Source organism: Malus domestica, chromosome 08 (assembly GCF_042453785.1).
Source record: "Malus domestica chromosome 08, GDT2T_hap1".
Lineage (NCBI taxonomy): Eukaryota > Viridiplantae > Streptophyta > Magnoliopsida > Rosales > Rosaceae > Malus > Malus domestica.
In genome coordinates, this window is record NC_091668.1 from 2,175,622 (window position 1) to 2,191,519 (window position 15,898).

At 38.3% G+C, this 15,898-nt stretch overlaps 3 protein-coding genes and 1 pseudogene across 9 annotated transcripts; 2 read left to right on the forward strand and 2 right to left on the reverse strand.

Moving 5' to 3' along the window:
* Positions 1 to 182: 182 nt before the first annotated feature.
* Positions 183 to 2,991, reverse strand: LOC114826444 (uncharacterized). Of its 3 annotated transcripts, none has more exons than XM_029106647.2 (6): positions 2,708 to 2,991; positions 1,832 to 1,944; positions 1,560 to 1,736; positions 1,374 to 1,472; positions 1,047 to 1,292; positions 183 to 790 (listed from the first exon to the last, which is right to left on the reverse strand). In XM_029106647.2, the coding sequence occupies exons 2-6, from the start codon at positions 1,892 to 1,894 to the stop codon at positions 491 to 493; spliced, it is 885 nt and encodes a 294-aa protein (XP_028962480.2). In that variant the 5' UTR covers positions 1,895 to 1,944; positions 2,708 to 2,991; the 3' UTR covers positions 183 to 490. The 3 variants fall into 3 exon arrangements, with proteins under 3 accessions (XP_028962480.2, XP_028962481.2, XP_070683174.1); XM_029106648.2 differs by lacking the exon at positions 2,708 to 2,991 and adding an exon at positions 2,208 to 2,466; XM_070827073.1 differs by lacking the exon at positions 2,708 to 2,991 and adding an exon at positions 2,155 to 2,222.
* Positions 2,992 to 5,334: 2,343 nt separating this feature from the next.
* LOC103440487 (peroxisomal membrane protein 11A-like) lies at positions 5,335 to 6,436 on the forward strand (annotated as a pseudogene).
* A 68-nt stretch (positions 6,437 to 6,504) lies between these two features.
* LOC103410508 (lysophospholipid acyltransferase LPEAT1) lies at positions 6,505 to 11,044 on the forward strand. 4 transcript variants are annotated; one of them, XR_003775223.2, is made up of 10 exons: positions 6,505 to 7,981; positions 8,084 to 8,203; positions 8,299 to 8,336; positions 8,456 to 8,520; positions 8,726 to 8,794; positions 9,032 to 9,165; positions 9,330 to 9,470; positions 9,624 to 9,687; positions 9,988 to 10,408; positions 10,503 to 11,044. XR_003775223.2 is itself a non-coding variant. In XM_070826570.1 (10 exons), exons 1-10 carry the CDS (start codon positions 7,478 to 7,480, stop codon positions 10,515 to 10,517), a joined length of 1,320 nt encoding a protein of 439 aa, XP_070682671.1. In that variant the 5' UTR covers positions 6,505 to 7,477; the 3' UTR covers positions 10,518 to 11,044. The 4 variants fall into 4 exon arrangements, 3 of the variants coding, with proteins under 3 accessions (XP_070682671.1, XP_008347424.3, XP_028962483.2); XM_070826570.1 differs by having other exon boundaries at positions 10,239 to 10,408; XM_008349202.4 differs by having other exon boundaries at positions 10,239 to 11,044.
* On the reverse strand, positions 10,540 to 12,801 carry LOC103440489 (deSI-like protein At4g17486). 2 transcript variants are annotated; one of them, XM_008379180.4, is made up of 4 exons: positions 12,603 to 12,801; positions 11,763 to 12,022; positions 11,307 to 11,594; positions 10,540 to 11,007 (listed from the first exon to the last, which is right to left on the reverse strand). In XM_008379180.4, exons 2-4 carry the CDS (start codon positions 11,971 to 11,973, stop codon positions 10,763 to 10,765), a joined length of 744 nt encoding a protein of 247 aa, XP_008377402.1. In that variant the 5' UTR covers positions 11,974 to 12,022; positions 12,603 to 12,801; the 3' UTR covers positions 10,540 to 10,762. The 2 variants fall into 2 exon arrangements, with proteins under 2 accessions (XP_008377402.1, XP_028962484.1); XM_029106651.2 differs by having other exon boundaries at positions 10,540 to 11,001; positions 12,603 to 12,795.
* Positions 12,802 to 15,898: the final 3,097 nt, after the last annotated feature.

Below are 15,898 nucleotides of genomic sequence, written 5' to 3' on the forward strand. Positions count from 1 at the left end.
AAAAGGTGCAAGTGTTTTTATCATTTTTACATCCTAAACTAGAATTGTAAAAGGATTCAAACTTCGGTGTAAGATGATGGATCTTAATTACGTCTTGGCTGATTGATCCAACTCGCATCTAATGAGATTTTAATTTTTCAATCAAAGTGAAATGATCCTAACATTTTTTATAATAAAAAAAGTTTTACCCGATAATTTATTTTATTGTTTACTCATGCAATTAAGGACATCAAATCGGTAATTTGTTTTCTTAATAATAATGTAGCTACTAAACATGTTTAGTAGTAAGGTAACAGGCACTCGCCAATGCCTGCAAGAGAAAAACTCGCCATGAAGTAATAAAATTCCTGCCGGATCGTAGCTTGCAGCCTTTCAGAACCATCTCAATGAGTTAGTCCCTCTCACTTATTCCGATATACTTTATCAGCTCCCGCTATGGAGGATTCCAGTGCACCATCATGATCATGCGCTAAGAGTTGGGGCGGGAGACTCAGCTGGCTGCCGGTGTAACGCTCACCGGTTCTGGAGCCACCTCGGCTCCAGAACGCCCATTAGCACAATGTGGTAGCTTTTCATCGCGACCCCAAAATGCAGCTGATTTCACATCATCTTGATTCATTAATTTCGAGAATTCCTCGTGGTCATAATTTAGTATGGCCTGTCCTCCAAACTCGGTAGGGAGATTTTCCTCATCGAAATATTGTTTCATAAGCTCCACGCTATCTTTGTTCTTCGGGTAAACGAACTTAACCTTGTGGAATGTCTTGTTGTCCAAGAAATACTTGACAATCTGCACAAACAGAACGGGGCAAGATATCAAGTTGTCGTATAAGAAAAACTCTAGCGAATCTATCGTCAATGGGAATGATTTCAAGATTACAACCGCAATTCAAACTCGGTTGTCTGAGAAATATTGGATATGTGAACTTGGAATTGCCGCGAAAAGATCATGAGTTAATGGAAACCAGCATGATCATTGGTTCTTCAAACAGAAGTAAATATTCAATGAAGCAGCGAAAAGCAACTAGGAAAAACAGAACTCAAACCTTCCAAAACGCTTCGAAGATGCGTGGGGGATTGTAGAGAAATGCTACTGCAAGTCTCTCGGGGTAGTGGTTCTGTAAAATATTGATGGTGTCTCGAGCTGATTTCACAGGCACGGTAGTACTTAGCGTCCACCCCGTGAAGTCAATCAGCCACGCCATTTGTTCTTGGCCCTCGGGAAGGTTGAATACAGCATTCTCGATCAGATACACCAGATGACGCATTTGATTGTCTATTGACACCGTGTTCTGCAACATTTCTAGCAGCATTAATCTTCGGCCTAGTGAAAGCCAACGAATCAGAAATATGACTAGGCAAACCCTCAATACCTGCATTCCCGGTCTCAGTATAAGAACACTCCTCCCACTACGATCGCGAAAACTTGCTCTGTAAACTTTTCCAGTCTCGCCTTCACTTGCAACTTCGGGCTGACAAACACAACAATCCCACCAACACTCAGCTAGAAACGTAAGCATCAGAAACAGAAAACATTGTAACAAGTAAAGCAATTTTACCCAGCGGATTTCCTCGGGCTTATAGGTTGACCTCCATTTGAGCGTTTCATCCAACATTTTCTTCGCTTTGTCAACGTTCCAATTCCGCGCCTCCAAGTACCTCCTGAAGCATGCATCAGTGCAGAACTGCAAACTGCGTCCGGATAGCGGTCCGATCGCAGCCTTCATCTCATTGATCTGCACATAAATTTCAATTCATAAACTCAACCAAGAAAGATATTTTTTTTTCACCTTTCCTTGAAAGCTCATAAAATTTTCAAACTTTTCATTACCTTATCGTCGTGCTTCAACGGATCGTTCACTTGCTGATGAGAACCGCTCCAGAGGCGCAACATGTTCACAGATTTTTCGATATCAAAACTTTCGCAACCGCGTTCAAATTCACCTACAACATCTCAAGCATTCACACAAGAACATATTAGCTGCTTGTTTACTAGACTTGTAGGATCAGAGACTTTTCCTAAAACGCCATAAACCCGAGGAGTATTTACTATTTAGTTTCATGTCATCCAATCGTACAAAGCTTCAAAAGAACAGACTTACATGAAACGGGAACGCTAGAGACACGACCAACGCTTATAAAAAAAAAACTTACATGAAACGAGGACGCCTAGTGACGCGACAAAAGCTTATAATAAACTGACTTACATGAAACGGAGACGCCGGCAGGCACGAGGGGTAGAAAATAATAAATAAATGAGGAGAAATCACGCAAATTGCGGTGTTAGATCAACCAACGGAGCGTGACTCAACCAACCCAACCCCATCTTGGAAGTCGATGAATAAAACAGTTTTATGTTCCAGAAAAAGTGAACCTTTTAATTATAATTTAAAACAATATGAAGGGAAGAAAGTATGAGACATTGGGCCCAGAGACAGGAGGTGTTGGCAGTCAAAAGGGAAGTGTTCTTTTTCCATATTCAAGCTCAATTCTTTTGACTTTTATTTCGGTTATCCAGAAGCACTACAGAAAACCCAGAATTTAGAATTTCTAATTCTTTACTAATATCTGCATTAAAAATAATTTAAAAATAAAAAAAAAGACAAAAAATTCCAGTCTTCATTAATTTTCATGGTAAATATGCAATAAAAACAGATTAAAAACATAAAAACAAGCACAAAACATGAACACAGAGATTCAATCCTACCTGCAATCCAAGCCTCCGAGCTTGCCAATTGCCAGATGAAGAGAGAGAGAGAGAGAGAGAGAGAGAGAGAGAGAGAGAGAAATGTGATGACTTTTTGTAAGACTAACAGGAGAAACAGGTGAAGAAAGAAGATAAAAGGGTGAAAGACTGAAGCTTTCTGGAGTCGCTTCTGGTGTACTCATATGGCAGGTCCTCCAGATATTTTGGGTCTCCCTTCATTTCCACAGAGAGAGAGAGAGAGTGTATGCGTGTGTGTGAAGTCCGGATTCGAGGAGTAAAATATTGGGAACTTTAATGAAAAGTATCTGCTACCGTTCATTTTAACGAAAAACCACATTTTTACATTAAAAAGTCAATCCTGGTACTATTCACTTTACCCTTTATTTTGTCTTTATCATTAAAACTCAAAATTTTCAAGTCATTTTCATTAGTTTTCCTTAAAATATTCTCTAATTATATTGTTTATGCGTGTGAATAATTTTTATCAAATACTGTTTATATTTAATTTTTAAATAAAAAAATTATAATAATTTTTAATTACATAATATACAATGAACGGATATAATTGAAAAATCATTGACATCCTCGTAAAGAAGATCGAAGAGGAATACTCATTCTCATCTCTCGGCTCTGCTGCTTTCCTTTTGCTGTGTTATTCTTGGCGGCAATGCTATACCCACTGCGTGGTGATGTTTGGAGCAGTGACAGGCGGCCTAAATCACCCCACGTGTTTTTCGCGCACTTTACGCTGCGTGTGTCCGAAGGCCAATCTCTTCGCTCTTCTGCTTTCATACGTTCCTCTGTTTCTCTCGGAGGCAATGCTAGAAATACTGGCGGGTGATGTTTCCAGCAAATGACAAGCGACCAAACCAAACCCACCCCACACGCGGTGTTTCACGCACTTTATGCTGCACGTGTGGCCTGTGCGAGAGAATCAAGTAGAAAATTTTCAGTGTTTCGAAAATATGCTCCGGATCAACAAGTGTTGTAATAAAAATAGTTAATTTTTTTATAGTAATTAATCACTTGTGTCATGATATTATAAGTTATGATTAATTAAAATGAATTTAAATATAGTCCGTTATTTCTTATCTTAAAAGTCTATATCAATCTAACGTTATCTAAGATCCAATAGTCCAACAAACAAACTTTAATAATTCGAATTGTATTTTTGATATACTAAAAAATCTCTGAGTATCAAGGGTCTTGGTTAATGTGCATGGAGGCAGATTCTTGATGGTGGTTTGACGAAATTCTTGGACATTGAAATGGAGGAAAGTTGGAGAAGAAAAAAAAATGAGAAATTTTTAATTATAACTTGAACATGGATGGTACACCGTGTTTTTAAGTAAGTGATGAAAAATTTTATTTTTTAAATTATTAACTTTTAATATACATATTCCAATATTTATATAATAATACATAATGTATCATTCCGTGTGACGATCACACAAAAAAATCTCTCCAAAAAAGTAACGAGTACATGGAGGAAATAAAAAAGATGAAAGTGAGGAAAAGTAAACCGGCGAGTCGGCAATGCGTGACTATGCGTGGTCGACGTATTGGGTAAGTGGTGGGTGCTGCTTCGTGCAAGTTGCAAGTGCCGAGTCAACGTCTGCCAAACCAAACAAACAAAACAAAACAACACAACACAACAAAAGGACTTCACTCACCAATAATCACTAGGCTTTTTCCAAGTAGGTTAATCGATTCGACATTTTTCGAATAAGCGTCAATTATTCACATGCATATCAATCACTTTTTCACTAAAAAGTAATGTACGGTGACTTGTTCAAAGTGTGTAAATAATACCTAGTTGACATAATGCGTTTATTTAACAAATTGTGTTTTAAGTTCAAACTCTTGTCCCCTCCGTTATGAAAGACTTATACTGATGGACATAATTGATGTGTCATTTAACCAAATTCAAAGAAATATGTTGTTTTTGCATTGCATTTCACCAAATCCAAGGGTCACGAAAGAAAACTAACTCACAAATTACTTCTTAGACATGTCACGAAACTAAAATCCATCACAAATTAAGGAAACCACCAACAAAAACATGAAGAAGGGGCGCCGTAAAGACTGTAAAAACAAACGTCTGAAAATCACTTCTCTTAAAACTCGAATTGTAATTAGTTAATTGGATATGATCTACAACGATCTCTTTAGTAAGCCCAATTACTCATCACAAAAGCTAGTCAGCCCAATTACTTATAACAAAAGCTCGTCCACGAAATTCTGAGAAATAAATAAATAAACAATATTTGGTGGCCTGCAAAACATAAAACTAGCTGGGAAGAGGAACCTTTCCGGATTCATTTTACAGGATCTTAAGAATTTCCACATTTTAGCTACATTATTCGGTTAATTTTTATCAGATATTATACTTGTGTTTAATTTTAAATAAAAAAATTAAATAATTTATGACTGCACGATATACAATAAATAATAAATAAGTAAGATATGTGAGGATTCCTATAATTTCATCGATCCGGATGGGATCCAAGTAGTGACGTATTGGTTGGTTCCATGGACAACGGTTTCCCGCGGAAACGGCAGCGGCTTAATACGACTAAGCAATTCCGTATCTGGTTCTCTCTCTCTCGCTCGCGCTCTGCGTTTCCATGGACTCGAAACCTTCAACAACCACCGCTCCTCTACTGAACCAGAAAAATCCTAACAATCCTCCATCGAAGCCGAAGCCAAGGGACTTCCTGAACCACCTCGAAGCCTACCTCGCCAAGCGAGATGGCGTCGACAAGCTCATCAAGATATCTCGGTACGCCACCAAGATCGTCATCGCCTCCTCCGCCCTCCCGGAAACCCTGCCCCTAACGCAGCGGCTCAAGAGCTTCGAGTCGAGCGTCGGCGTCAGTCGCAAGGCCTTCCGGTTAGGTAAGTTCGTCCAGGACGTCAACGCTCTGAGGAGCTCGACATTCGATTCGAATCAGGAGCTCGTACTCGCACTAATCGCCTACGGCGGCGAGGGACTGTATTTTTTCGTTGAACAGTTCGTCTGGCTGGTCAAATCGGGGTTGATCGATAAAAAGCACTCGCGGAATTTGCAGAAGATCAGCGCCTGGGCCGAGTTCATCGGGTACGCCGGCAGCATTTAGTTGAAATTCAGGGATTTGAATCGGATCTCGGAAGACGAAAAGTGCGTGAAATCGAGCATTGAGATCTCGATTACGAGGGGGAACGGGTGTGAGGAAGAGAAGGAGAGGTTGAGTAAATTGCGTGAGAAGAAAATGATGAAGAGGCTCTCTGTGGTTCAAGATTCGGCGGATGCGTTAATGGCGTTGGCGGATATCCGGGACGGCGGCGGACCGTTCCTAGGGCCGCTTTCGGTATCGCTGGCCGGGATGTTGTCGGCTCTGATTAGCACTCACAAAAATTGGGTGTCCTGCTGAGATTCATGGCCATTTTACAAGGTATGATTGCTGGACACTTTCTTTGTTAATTTGGTTATTAATAATTGATCAGTTTTAGAGTTTGTGCTGCAAATTATAGGGGAATAAAACTCAATACGGATTGTTACTGGCCGTGAACTCTAAAAACTCCATGTCTTTCCTTAAAGTCTTTTTTTAACTCTTCCTAAGTTTTTCTCTACCTCTTTTGTCCCGAGTCTCTGACTCAAAATCACATTTTCTAAGCAGAGCATCTGGAAGTGGTCGGTTCATATTTTCTAAATGATAAAAAATCAAATGAAGTGACAACTTATATGTAGTGCCTAACGTGAAGAACTTCAATGGATGGATTTGAATGTGTAAGTGAACCTCACAGAAGTTAGAACAACGGATCGAAAACTCTTGGTTTAGGATCTTAACATTTCGAGTTCGTTTGAAATTTTCATGTTTGGTCTGTCGTGTACATCTACATTGTCCTTGAACATGACATGTCTGAATAGTTAGGAGCAATGTAGCCGAAAACATTTGTCGAAGAATATGATTCTCGTATGTCAAATTCGACTTTGATGAGGATGAAGATCCCTTAGGGCCCCAATATCTGATTCAAGTACAACTGAATATCATCCCTTAGATCCCTTGGGACTCCCCTTGTTCCCACTCCGTTTATCGGAAATCTATAGTCGCTTGCCTTTCGGTTCACAGTTACTACCGATGGATGCAGTTTTATGAGTTCAACTAGTTAACAGAGTGGCGATTAAGTGCACTCCTCTGTCTCAGTCGATCCATCCGTGGTTCGAGTTGTCACTCCCGCAATCATCTCACTCCACGAAACATTGTTATGTCAATCTGCGACTTTGCTGTTTTGCGTCGTATACAAGTCGTGTGATAACAGAAACTAGAAAGACGCTTCAGTGGCAATATTCCGCACCGACTATGCAAAGTTTGTATGGTTTGTTGTATTGTTTTCCGTAAGACTGCGTTTGGTTGGTGAAACAATTGTTTGGGAAAGGAATGTTTGTGAGAGCAGTGTTATTTCCTTCCCCGGTTCGGAAGGTGGAAGGGAAAGTTTTGTAATACTTGTACAATGTTGCCAACGGCTATTTGGTCATAACATCGAGTAATGGGCCAAACCTACTCAATCAACCCGGCCCATTATATTTTGTGAAGCTGGGCCAATAGAGTGCAAGCCCAAATCGTATCACGACTATCCACTTCGCAACCAGAATCTTCCCGCCGGTCCGCCTTACTCCTCTTTCCCCAGATCCGCACACTCCAATACGCCATCGTTTCGATGACCCTTCCCTAGAACCCCGCCGGACTCGGACCTCCTTCCAATTAGGTTTTTTTTTTTCTTTTGCTGATGGTTTCCGAACTCCAAGGCCTCAATTCCAAACAGGCCAAGCAGGACCGCAACGACGGTCCGGCGTCCAAGGACGACTGCCCGCTCCTCAAACCCGAACCGGCCTCCTCCGTCTCCGCCGAGGAGCTCCAGGAGCTAGAGAATAAATGCGCGGCGTACGTGCGACGCGATGTGTACGGCACCATGGGGCGAGGCGAATTGCCGGTGAAGGAGAAGGTGCTGCTAGGGCTCGCGTTGGTGACTCTGGTTCCGATACGCGTGGTCCTGGCCATGACGGTGTTGGTGCTGTACTACTTGATTTGCCGGATTTGCACGCTCTTCAAAATCCCCAATCGCGACGAGCAGGAGCAGGAGGATTACGCGCACATGGGGGGCTGGCGGCAGGCCGTGATAGTCCAGTGCGGCCGCGCCTTATCCAGAGCCATGCTCTTCGTCTTTGGCTTCTATTGGATCAACGAGTCATATCGGATACCATCGGATTCCGAACCCAAACCCGCACCCCAGGTACTCTCTCTCTCTCTCTCTCTCACTGTTTCTCTCTCTAAAGCATGAAAATTGATTTCGTGAGATTTTGAGTGGTAATTTTGATGTTAAATTTTTGGTTAGGGAAAAGATGTTGCCGAAGAAAAGGAGCCTGAAAGGCCAGGGGCGATCATATCGAATCACGTTTCGTATTTGGATACCTTGTATCACATGTCTAATTCGTTTCCGAGCTTCGTCGCCAAGGTTTGCTACTCTATATGAATTTTGATTGAAAGATGATCCAATTTTATCTATGTGTTGGTTCTGAGTTTCTGTTATCCTGGATTTTGTTTGTGAAGAGATCGGTGGCGAAACTTCCTCTAGTTGGCCTCATCAGGTCGGTTGCATTCGCTTTCGCTTGCTTTAATTTCGTCATACTTCTGAAAATCTGTAGTTTTTCTCCATCATATTTACGGGAGCTAATGGAGTTCGATTTCCGATTGTTGTTTTTGACAGCAAGTGCCTCGGTTGTGTCTATGTTCAGCGAGAGTCAAAGTCATCCGACTTCAAGGGAGTTGCAGGTACATAAATTGGGGTGCTCCCTGTTTTTGATAGTTTTCTAATCACTCTCAAGGTGCACATCATAAATCTAGCGATATTTGCAGTATCGAGGTGAAAACTATGATCAATCACGAGTGGATATGACACACGAACACTGTATAACGAGTTTTCGGTTGTGTTACTTGTATGAATGTTGTTTGATTAATAATTGGATATCATTTGCAGCTGTGGTGACTGAAAGAGTTAAAGAAGCACATCAGAATAAATGCGCCCCGCCAATAATGCTTTTCCCAGGTTATAGTTTTAAGCACTCTACTATTATAAGAAAGCCCGATTAATGATTTTTCAGCTGTCCTCGTTCTTGGATGTTCAAATCATCGTTTGTTAATTTATGTGCGTGGAAGGGAACACGAGTTTTCAACCACGCTGAAACTGGTCTGCGATTCATTTGTTAGCAGACGTGCATAATGTTGTCAGCGATGCTTATACTTCTGTTACGTGGTATTTATTTTATGGTTAATCTTTCTACAGAGGGAACTACTACAAACGGAGACTTTCTTCTGCCATTCAAGACGGGAGCATTCCTGGCAAAAGCTCCAGTTCTTCCGGTGATTCTTAGGTATCCTTACCGAAGATTTAGTCCTGCATGGGACTCGATATCTGGGGTGAGTGTTTCTTAACCAATTTCCAAGAACACGTATAAAGAAAATACATATATCATGCAGGATAATTATACATACACAAATAGTAAGAATTCAACATGTCAGGCATATAGCCTTTCGGTCTTCTGAGCTTCTAATTTTGGTTACCTCATTTACTTTATTTTCAGGTGCGCCATGTGATATTTCTTCTCTGTCAATTTGTAAATCACATAGAGGTCACAAGGTTACCTGTTTATTACCCCTCGCAACAAGAAAAAGATGATCCAAAACTCTACGCTAGTAATGTCAGAAGATTGATGGCCAATGAGGTACATGTTTCCTCCCGAAAGTATATTATGAAAGCAAAGTTTAAAGCATTTTCTTGCTTGAGAGCGTGACCATCAACTAGGTAGAGATATTAATCGTGCGAGCTCCTGGTGTTTGTAACTTGATTCCATGTGTGCTTTTTGTTTTGTTTACAGGGCAACATGACTTTATCAGATATTGGACTTGCCGAGAAGCGGGTGTATCATGCTGCTCTTAATGGTAATAATAGCCGTCCTAGTGTTTTGCATCAGAAAGAGGATTGATAAAATTCAGGGCCTCGCTCCCAAATGATATCTAGTCGCAGTTGAGTTTCGTAGTTTTCGTTCATGATTGCACTAGCCACAGTGAGGGGTGTGCAATTATTAACTTGTAATTCCATGCTTATGGAAACTGTGCCCTTTAACGCTAAAATCTTCGAAATATTTGTGTTTTCACCATGTTAAAATGCATTGCAACCCCTTTAGAAGAAACTTTGCACCTGTTGATCTGATCTGAAGCATCTCTTTCATGTTCATGCAGGTTTGTTTTCCCAATGCTAACTCGGATCGTCATCTGTATATTCATATGGGGTGTGCTATCCACACACCCCAAATTACTTCTCACATACCCTTGTTAATTTCTGTCCGTTGATCTTCTTCAATTCATCCGATCCGACGGCCGAAAATTAGAATGGTGTGTGAGAAGTAAAATGGGGTGTGTGGATATCACATCCCTATTCATATATGATTCTATTTGTTATAGGGAAAAATTAAAACTGATACGGATTGCAGAAGAATTATTTTTTGGTCGGAGTAAGTTGAAACGGTATTTTTACGATGCGCGCCGCTGTGGATTTAAGCTGGCATTCTCAAAGCAGGCGTTTTCCGATTGTTGTATGATCTCAGTTAACGGAGGAGGGAACGGGTTGGCGGAAGTCGATTTATCTCGACGAGCTTGGCTGGTATATATATTGGTTGTGATTTTGTTTCACCATTATAAAGCTCTGATGTGTGACGATGTATCTCAATCTGATCCTTTCTGTTGCAAATTAACAGGTAGGTTTTGCGTAAGAAAAGTTTGAAAGATTAGAACTGATTTAGCAATACCTTCATGAATTTGTTGGAAACTAATAGTTACAACGATCACAAGCATCAGTCCACAAACCTGGGAGAACACACTCTGCGACGGAGGGAAATTCAGACTCACTCTTGGTATCGATTCTGAGAAGACTTTTCCCCCTAATTGCTACGTCATCATACTAGATACATTCAAATTACAATTGCGGGCGTAAAGAGCAAGTCTTCCGAACAGTTTCTCACCTTTCTTTCAACGAACCATTCAACGATCTTCGCAGTTCCCATGGCGGCAAGCAACCTTTCAGGGGCGACTGTAGAAATAACGAAGATGAAGATAACTGCTTCTGCCGCATTGAGATAGACGACACGCAACTGAAGGCGCTTCTCAAGCTCCTCTTGTCGCTGTCGTACGGTTGGCAGTTAGGGTCATGTTGTACATCGGAAATCTTCAGAGATTCCGGAAGTATGCAGTTGCATACTGAACCTACCACATAACAGTAGAGTTAGTTTACCTCTGCAAACCACTGTTTTTCCATCGTTCATTAGAAATTCGAATCTTGATTCGATCCCAGGTAAGACCTTAAAACATGCATGACCTAAGCCGATTTCTTAGGACTATACTTAATATCAGAATGACGACTCTAATGAAACTTAAAAGCGTTGTTTCACAATGTCCGAAAATACAAAAACAGACCAGAAACTCAAACTCCAAGCTCCATACAGAAGCACGCGCGAATGAAACAAGATCATTACAACTGAAAACAGTGGGTGAAGAAAGGATACCAATTCTTGCCAGTCGGTTCACCCATTTAGGAATTGATTTTCCGGTGAGCCTGCGACAAATATCCCTGCAGAAATGGTTGCAGTTCTTGACAATCAGGTGATATGTATCCCCGTTGTAGCTCAAAGAATGGCGCTCCATAAACTCTCGAACCTGAGTAGGGTCCAAGCCTGTTGTCCCGATCAATATCGACCTTCTGAACTTGAACCCTGGGCATTGGCGAGGTTCAACCTCAAAAACACCACTCGTAGGATAGTCATGTGCTCCGAATGCATATTCCACACCATGAACTGCACAATGCATATGGACTATCAGCAAAACCGAACTTCACTCGATCGAAACAAACATAGAACGAAGATTAACAAGGTTATAGTAATTTGATAGAATTAAGCAAAACAAACAGAGATAGAGTTCAGCTTGAGATAAACACGAATTGCGTGACCAGAACGTAAGCTCACCTTCAACACCAGAGTGAAAAATTCCAAAGCCAGCCCAATAGACATAGCCATTCATGGGAGTCAGATCATATACATTGAGATAAACTGGTGCTTTTCCTGATTCAGCGCTATCCGATTTTGATTTGGGAAATAAACAAAAACGCCCCGCGGATTTGTTCTTCAATTGAAGCGGGGCAACGGATCTCCATCTCTTCTTCAATTCAAATTTCATGTTTCCTCAACAAGTAAAAACCAGAACGCACTCAATGCTTGCCTCCAGCCTGTGCATTTGGGTACACATCAAAGGCATTACCACCCAAAGGATGGAAATGCAGTGGCATTATAAACAAAAGCTCAACACAACTACATACATACAAATATTATCCTCTTTCTTTATCGATGAAAGCGTTATTTTAAACTACTCTAATCTGCGTGAATTGCAACTACTTTATTGACCATGGATAAAAGGCGACCTCAGGCCAACAAGGCTCCTGACTTTGCGACGGTCCAGCAATATATCCAACACAACAACAGAAAAAAGGAAATTCTTTTGCGGGTGATCAAAGATAACAGGCTCCAGTGCAGATCTCAGAGTATAAAATCAGATCCAGTTTCAATTAGTAGAGAGGAAGCAGAGAAACTTTTAACCAAAATTAACAGATAAATGAGCTTTTCAAAACTTGGTCAATCATAATTCCCACTTGTTTGTTCGTTTTCCCGAGCTTTCTCAGCTACCAAACAGGACCCAGAAGAAAAATTCAAGCCCCGGAAGATACATGAACTCATAAAACGAAAATTTAAAGGAAAAAACTGGAAGAGATTGAAAGTTCTTAGAAAAAAATGAACAACTGTGGGACTCACCGAATAAGAGAAGACAGCCATTGGAGGGCAGCAAAACCCAACTTCTTTCTTGAACACTAAAACAGCTGCGTTTCTGTATTTTCAGAGCTCAGAAATGCCAACAGCTGCTCTGAAATGGAAGGCCTTCGTGATCTTGCTGCAACCCCCTCATTATTATTTTTTAATTCTAAAAAAAAACTAAAGAAAATGATTTGAAAAAGTTAAGTTTTAACGGAAATGATAAAATAAATAATAAAATGAATAGTATTATAATTAACTTTTTAATATAAAAATATAATTTTTCGTTAAAGTGAACAATATCGGAAGATTTTCGTTAAAATTCTTAATTCTAAATTCGTAAAAAGTACAAAACAAAAAGAGAATAAAAAAAAGAAGAGTTTTAACAAAAAAACTTACGGTACTGTTTATTTTATCAAAAAATCATATTTTTACACTAAAAAGTCAATCATGATACTTTTCAATTTACCCTTTATTTTTGTCCTTATCGTTAAAACTCAAAGTTTTCAAGTTCTTTTCATTAATTTTCTTAAAAAAAAAAGAAGGTAAAATTGCCGGAAAATCAAAATTGTAGTGTTGGAGTTGGAGGTCAGTGTGGAATCTCACTGCCTACTTAATACAAGGTCATCAGGAATAACTAATTTACGTTTTATAATATGAATATTTCAGATTTTAGTTAATCTTTTTTTTAAACAAGATGATATTTTAAAATATAAAAATATAATTGAAATTGACATATACATTCTGTTGAGTAACAGGTATGCTATTTAGTATAAAATTGATCTTATTGTTGCATTCTCTAATACAAAGTAATACAAAGTAATACAAAGTATCTCACAACGGGTTCCGAATTAAAAAAAAAATAGAATAAAAATAAATTCATATTGAGTCGAATTTTAATGGATATTAAAATACATTAAGTATAGTCGAGTAAATTAAGCACCATTTTTCAACGGATTGGTGAGTCGTCGTTTTCTCCATGTATTTTCACGTGGGATATGATTGTTCATCATTTGGTTAAAGTTCAATTAAATCCATATGCAAAATTTATAATATATATATATATATATGTATATATATGAAATAAACAACTTAGGATTCATGTTATATTTTTCTTCTTTTTTACCTGAGAGGAAAATTGGATGTTGAGGAGTCAACATCAACATGTTAACATGTTACATGTAGCAATTATTAATTGTTAATTGTCTTTTATAATATTTGCAGCCAAAAAGAGAGACAATTTGGTCAATGTGACTTGTGAGTAATTAGATTCTAGGAAAAGCAAAATTAGAATACAAACAAGACAAACCCGTGGATTAAACCATGAACTATGCTTCGTTGATGAAAGAAGAACGGCAAGTGCTACTGAAAAATCAATTACAAATGAACACGTGTCTAAATAATTAAGATTGAAAATTAGGATTGGACACTTGTCCATTTGTTATTGGTCCATTTGTTATTAGGTTTCAGCAGCACTTAGTACTTGCTGCTCTTCTTTCAGCAGCGAAACATGGTTGTTAAACCACAAGTGAAATGAGGAAAAGTTTTAAGTTTTACTAAACCCCCTGATTAGAAAATAATAATACTTATTTTATGAAAACTACTTTTTCTGGAAAAGAGTAATAACTTTAATTTAACTAGAAATAGTGTAATGATTAGAAAATAAGTCAATTTAAGTTGAAAGTTGAATAATTAATTTTAAAAAATTATTATCTCACAAAAAAAAAAAAAAAACTAACGAAAAGAACTTGAAAACTTTGAGTTTTAATGATAAAGACAATAAAGGGTAAAGTGAATAGTAACAGAATTGACTTTTTAGTTTAAAAATGTGGTTTTTCGTTAAAGTGAACAGTACCGGGAGTTTTTCGTTAAAGTTCCTAAAAAAAAATTAGGTCACAACCCCATTAGTTTTGAAGATTGATGACAGACATATTACCCAAATAAACAGACTTAATGAAAATGATCATCAGGAGCGCATGTTTTAGAACTACAAGGGTCGAGATTGAAAATCCAAATAACAAATCATTGCGATAACAAACACTATAATTTTCTCGACAAGAAAAAATAAACACGGTATTTCTGTAACAATCAATTTAGTTACTAATATGTGTTTTCATATAAAAAAAGAATTCACAAACTTGAGCGTAGTCATATTGACCAGAACAATATGCTTTATGTCTACTGATTTGAAGGCTTCCACGGACATCTTGTGCCGGGCTGGTCGTACTCTCTACTCAATAAATACATATCACCACTCAGATTCAACAAAAAAAAATATCACCATCAAATATCTAAAAATAAATAAACCAATAATAATTACCCAATTTTTTTAAAAATAAACCATAAAATAGGATAGACGGTGATAGCTTAATTATTGTTGAAGTGTTATATATATAAATGTCCCACCAGGGATTATTTGAAGTTTGAACAATGTTTTTGTTTATAACCGGATTAGGATTCAGAAACAGATGCTTTGACAAGTATTTTGATAAAAACGATTTATTTCGTAATATATTTAAACGAGATCTACATTTGAATACACTATTTATAATAAATTATTTATGCAAATAAATAAATAAATTTAAAACCATTAAAACTTTATTTATAATAAAAAAAATAAACTAATACGATTCTACAAAAATATATTAAATTTAAAGAAAAACTAATGAAAATGATTTGAAAACTTTGAGTTTTAACGATAATGATGAAATAAAGGGTAAAGTAAATAGTACCAGAATTGACTTTTTAGTGTAAAAATATGATTTTTCGTTAAAATAAACAGTACCAGAAGTTTTTCGTTAAATTTCTTTAAATTTAATCTAACGGTTGTATAGTTTCAAACTTTAGTAATTTTAGGTAGACGACAATCTACTGCAAAATGGGAACGCTAGAAACGACAAGCGTATTGCATGAATATAAAGCTGTCGAGTGGTACAAATAAACACGTGGACAGGAGCACAATTTCAAAAGTTTGGACCCCACCGGTCACCCGTGCCACTGTCTTATCCAATTTGGCCTTTTTTCGGGTGGGTCCCAGTCTACAGTCGCTTTCAATCCAATCGCAGTGGCAAAATGGGAAATTCACTTTAAGTTGTTCACGGGGTACGGCATTGGAAAGCTAAATGTTAAGGGCCTGGCCCAATTAAGCAATTTCTTTACTTCGGGTTTGTTTTCTTCGTTTATTCAATGGGAACTTTAACGAAAAATCATATTTTTATATTAAAAAATTAATCATGATACTATTCATTTTACTTTTTTTTTTTTTTTTATCGTTAAAACTCAAAATTTTCAAGCCATTT

Coding starts and splice junctions, on each gene's coding strand:
- LOC114826444 (XM_029106647.2), bottom strand. CDS start 1,894: ATGTTGCGCCTCTGGAGCGGTTCTCATCAGCAAGTGAACGATCCGTTG. Junction 1,737..1,831: donor CGTTGAAGCACGACGATAAG/GTAATGAAAAGT, acceptor ATTTATGTGCAG/ATCAATGAGATGAAGGCTGC. Junction 1,473..1,559: donor AGCCCGAGGAAATCCGCTGG/GTAAAATTGCTT, acceptor TGTGTTTGTCAG/CCCGAAGTTGCAAGTGAAGG.
- LOC103410508 (XM_008349202.4), top strand. CDS start 7,478: ATGGTTTCCGAACTCCAAGGCCTCAATTCCAAACAGGCCAAGCAGGAC. Junction 7,982..8,083: donor AACCCAAACCCGCACCCCAG/GTACTCTCTCTC, acceptor ATTTTTGGTTAG/GGAAAAGATGTTGCCGAAGA. Junction 8,521..8,725: donor CGACTTCAAGGGAGTTGCAG/GTACATAAATTG, acceptor TATCATTTGCAG/CTGTGGTGACTGAAAGAGTT.
- LOC103440489 (XM_008379180.4), bottom strand. CDS start 11,973: ATGAAATTTGAATTGAAGAAGAGATGGAGATCCGTTGCCCCGCTTCAA. Junction 11,595..11,762: donor TTTTCACTCTGGTGTTGAAG/GTGAGCTTACGT, acceptor TGCATTGTGCAG/TTCATGGTGTGGAATATGCA. Junction 11,008..11,306: donor GAACCGACTGGCAAGAATTG/GTATCCTTTCTT, acceptor GTTATGTGGTAG/GTTCAGTATGCAACTGCATA.